The sequence below is a fragment of the Colobus angolensis genome, unplaced genomic scaffold (genome assembly GCF_000951035.1).
Source record: "Colobus angolensis palliatus isolate OR3802 unplaced genomic scaffold, Cang.pa_1.0 Scaffold117, whole genome shotgun sequence".
Lineage (NCBI taxonomy): Eukaryota > Metazoa > Chordata > Mammalia > Primates > Cercopithecidae > Colobus > Colobus angolensis.
In genome coordinates this window covers 262816-266021 of record NW_012112808.1, presented here as the reverse complement: position 1 = coordinate 266021, position 3206 = coordinate 262816, and the positions used below count along the sequence as shown (strand labels likewise).

Sequence of the window (3206 nt, the reverse complement as noted above, 5' to 3'; positions counted from 1 at the left end):
TATATATAAACAGTTTTAGCAGAGGCCTCAATGATTCACAAGTATCAAAGCCTAAGTAATGGAGCAAGAAAGACAGATATTAGGATGACCACAGTTTGTGAAAAATTCCTCTTCTTCCTCCCTTTCTTTTGAAAATAGCCCATGGGCACCCAAGCAAAATCTAATTCTGGGACTGGCCCAGGGCACTTTTTACCTTTAAAAGCAACTCCACCTTGCCTATGGTCACTCTGTTTGGGCAAACCAAAAATAAAACAAACACATAAAACAAGGTATGAGTAGACGAAAAAGAAAGCCATGGCATAATTCCTGAAAAAAAAAAAAAAAAAAAGCTCCTGAGAATACAGTACTATGCCATTTGAGGACTCTGTCTTCAACACGAGAGCCAAAAATAGTGTCTTCATCATCCTTTAAGTATTATCAAAGACCTACTGTGTACTAGGCCCTTCATTAAGGACTGGGAATTCGGGGGTGAACAGAGAGTCCAAGTCCTTGTTTTTGAGGACCTGGAGACAAACAAATGAATAAATAAATTCTAAAACTTTAGGTATGGTAAGTACTATGAAGATAATGAGAATTTTAGATGATGATCACTAACTACCTGTATTCTGACTTACTTTAGAGAACTGTACAATTTTTTTTTTCTTTTGAGACAGAGTATCACTCTGTTGTCCAGGCTAGAGTTCAGTGGCGCGATCTTGGCTCACTGCAACCTCTGCCTCCTGGATTCAAGCGATTCTTGTGCCTCAGCCTCCCAAGTAACTGGGATTACAGGCATGCACCACCACACCTGACTACTTTTTGCATTTTTAGTAGGGACAGGATTTTACCATATTGGCCAGGCTGGTCTCGAACTCTCCTGGCCTCAAGTGATCCACCTGCCTTGGCCTCCCAAAATGCTGGGACTATAGGCATGAACCCCTGTGCCTGGCCCTATTCTCCACCCTATTTGTTGGAATCACAATTAGGAGCTGTTACAGGGGTATCCAAGAAAGCTTTCTGGAGACTGTGTTAATTTTCTATGCTTGCCATAACAAATCACTACAAATTGGGGACTTAAAACAACACAAGCTTATTATCTCGTGGTTTCTGAAGGCCAAAAGCCCAGGTGATTTGACTGGGTCTTCAGTTTGGGATTTCACGAGGCTAAAATCAAGAATGTTCTTTATTGGGGGCTCTGGGGAAGAATCCACTGCAGGGCTCATTCCGGTTGTTTGGTGGAATGCAGTTAATTGAGGTTGTAGGACCAAGGTTCTTGTTTCCTTATTGACTGTCCAAATTCTTTCTCATTCCATGTGGCCCCTTCCAACAATGGCAAGTTGAGTACCTCATGCTGAGGATCTCTCTGAAGTCTCCCTCCACCACATCTGTCTTTCTTCCACCCCCAGCCCTGAGATAACTCTGTTTAAATGTTCACTTGATTTTCTGAGGTCCATCTGGATAATCCATGATAATCTCCCTATCTTAAGTCCTGTACCGTTAATTCCATTTGACATTTTGAACAGTGGTGTCTGTTTACTTACTCCTAGAGAATCTGATGGGTATGGGCTATTCTTCTCCTTCTAGGACATTCACTTGGCCAGAAGATTGTACGACATGGCTGCTCAAACGAGTCCAGATGCCTACATACCTGTGTTCTTTGCCCTCATGAAACTGGAAACTATGCATTTCCTCCAGGATATTCTGTTTTTTAATGTAAGTTTGTCTTGAACAAGTCCTGAATCTCTGAAAGTCTCCAATGCTCTGAAAGTCTCCAATGAGCAACTCCTAGGGACAAAGGGACAAGGCCCATCGGGGAGCCTCTTCTGGACTGGCTTTCCTTTGAGAAGTCAAATTCAAAGTCTTACACTCGCCATGCCGAGTAATTCTGTGTGTTCTATTGAGTATGTGTTGACACTTCACAGTATAAGCAATTAATTCATTTCAGCAGATGTTCTTTTCCAGCATACACTACATCTACAGTGGCATGTGCTATATATACTTCTTCAAAACAGTTCTTACCATCAATAGCCGAGACTGGTAGGCAGACGGCAGGTGGCAAGGGGTACCACAAAGAGCTACCGTTTGAAAAAAAGTAAAGTGTCTAAATCTTTGGGGTTATTCTAAAGGTGCTATTTACACCCCTTGTGGAAGTTGTAAGCAAGCAAAGATTGTGTTTTCCAAGACTGAAGGAAGCAAAGGGAATGGGTGGGAGGAGGGTTGGTGGCAGTGGGTTTGGGAAGAGTAGGTGGCTCTGAGTGGAGGTGGGAAGCTTGGATTTTTTTGACAGAATGTCTCTTGCCAGCAGTTCACAATGAGATGGAACTGGCTGAAACCGGACAACACCGTTGGACCACACTGGGACTTATTTGTGATTGGCCTCATTGTTGCTGGGCTGATTTTGTTGCTTAGAAATCACCGTGGGTAGGATGAGGATCATGGGAAAACCTGCTAACGGGAACCAGTTCACTCCAAGGTATCCCCGCTAAATAAACAGTTTCCCATCCAAATCAAGAGTCTGCTACAGTTTTCCGCTCAGGGCTGTGATGGAAAATGGACAAGACTTGGGGACTATCCTGGAGAAACAACTTCAGACTTCCTGCTTAGTTGAGAAAACCCTTTGGGGGATGCTGGGAACTGGTCACCTAAGATCTTGTTACCAATCTGTCATCTTGGTGACCTAGTCCCACGTTATGAATAAAGACCACCCATTTTCATGTTGTTAGAACAACCTCCCCTCTGTCAAGAGGACACACTGGGTTTCCTGACTCCTACAGACAAACTAAGGTGAAGAGAAGGCGGAGTTTGGGGAAGGCAGAAATCCAGATCCCTCAGAATATGATAAAGATACAAATGTACAAATAGACCTTGTACAATTTTGAGGCACAGTTTCCCTCTGTCCCCCAGGCTGGAGTGCAGTGGCAAGATCTCAGCTCACTGGAACCTCTGCCTCCCGGGTTCAAGTGATTCTTCTGCCTAAGTCTCCCAAATAGCTGAGATTATAGGCGCCCGCCACCATGCCCGGCTAATTTTTGTATTTTTAGTAGAGATGGAGTTTCGCCATGTTGGCCAGGCTGGGCTCAAACTCCTGACCTCAAGTGATCCTCCAAAAGTTCTGGGATTACAGGCATGAGCCACCACATTCAGTCAATATTTGACTTCTTGAGCCTCAGTTTCCTGGTGTGCAAAAAGGGAAGGATAATGCCTATGTTAGACAACTGATATGAAGA

General features: G+C 43.8%; 1 protein-coding gene across 2 annotated transcripts in view; it reads left to right on the top strand.

Annotated features, from left to right (window-relative positions):
* SEL1L2 (sel-1 suppressor of lin-12-like 2 (C. elegans)) overlaps positions 1 to 2486 on the top strand; it is a 145275-nt gene extending 142789 nt beyond the window's left edge. For both annotated transcript variants that reach the window (XM_011962567.1, XM_011962574.1), the window contains 2 exons: positions 1564 to 1692; positions 2285 to 2486. In XM_011962567.1, coding sequence (XP_011817957.1) covers positions 1564 to 1692; positions 2285 to 2404 — 249 coding nt within the window. In that variant the 3' untranslated portion in view covers positions 2405 to 2486. The remainder of the gene's footprint in view (positions 1 to 1563; positions 1693 to 2284) is intronic.
* Positions 2487 to 3206: the final 720 nt, after the last annotated feature.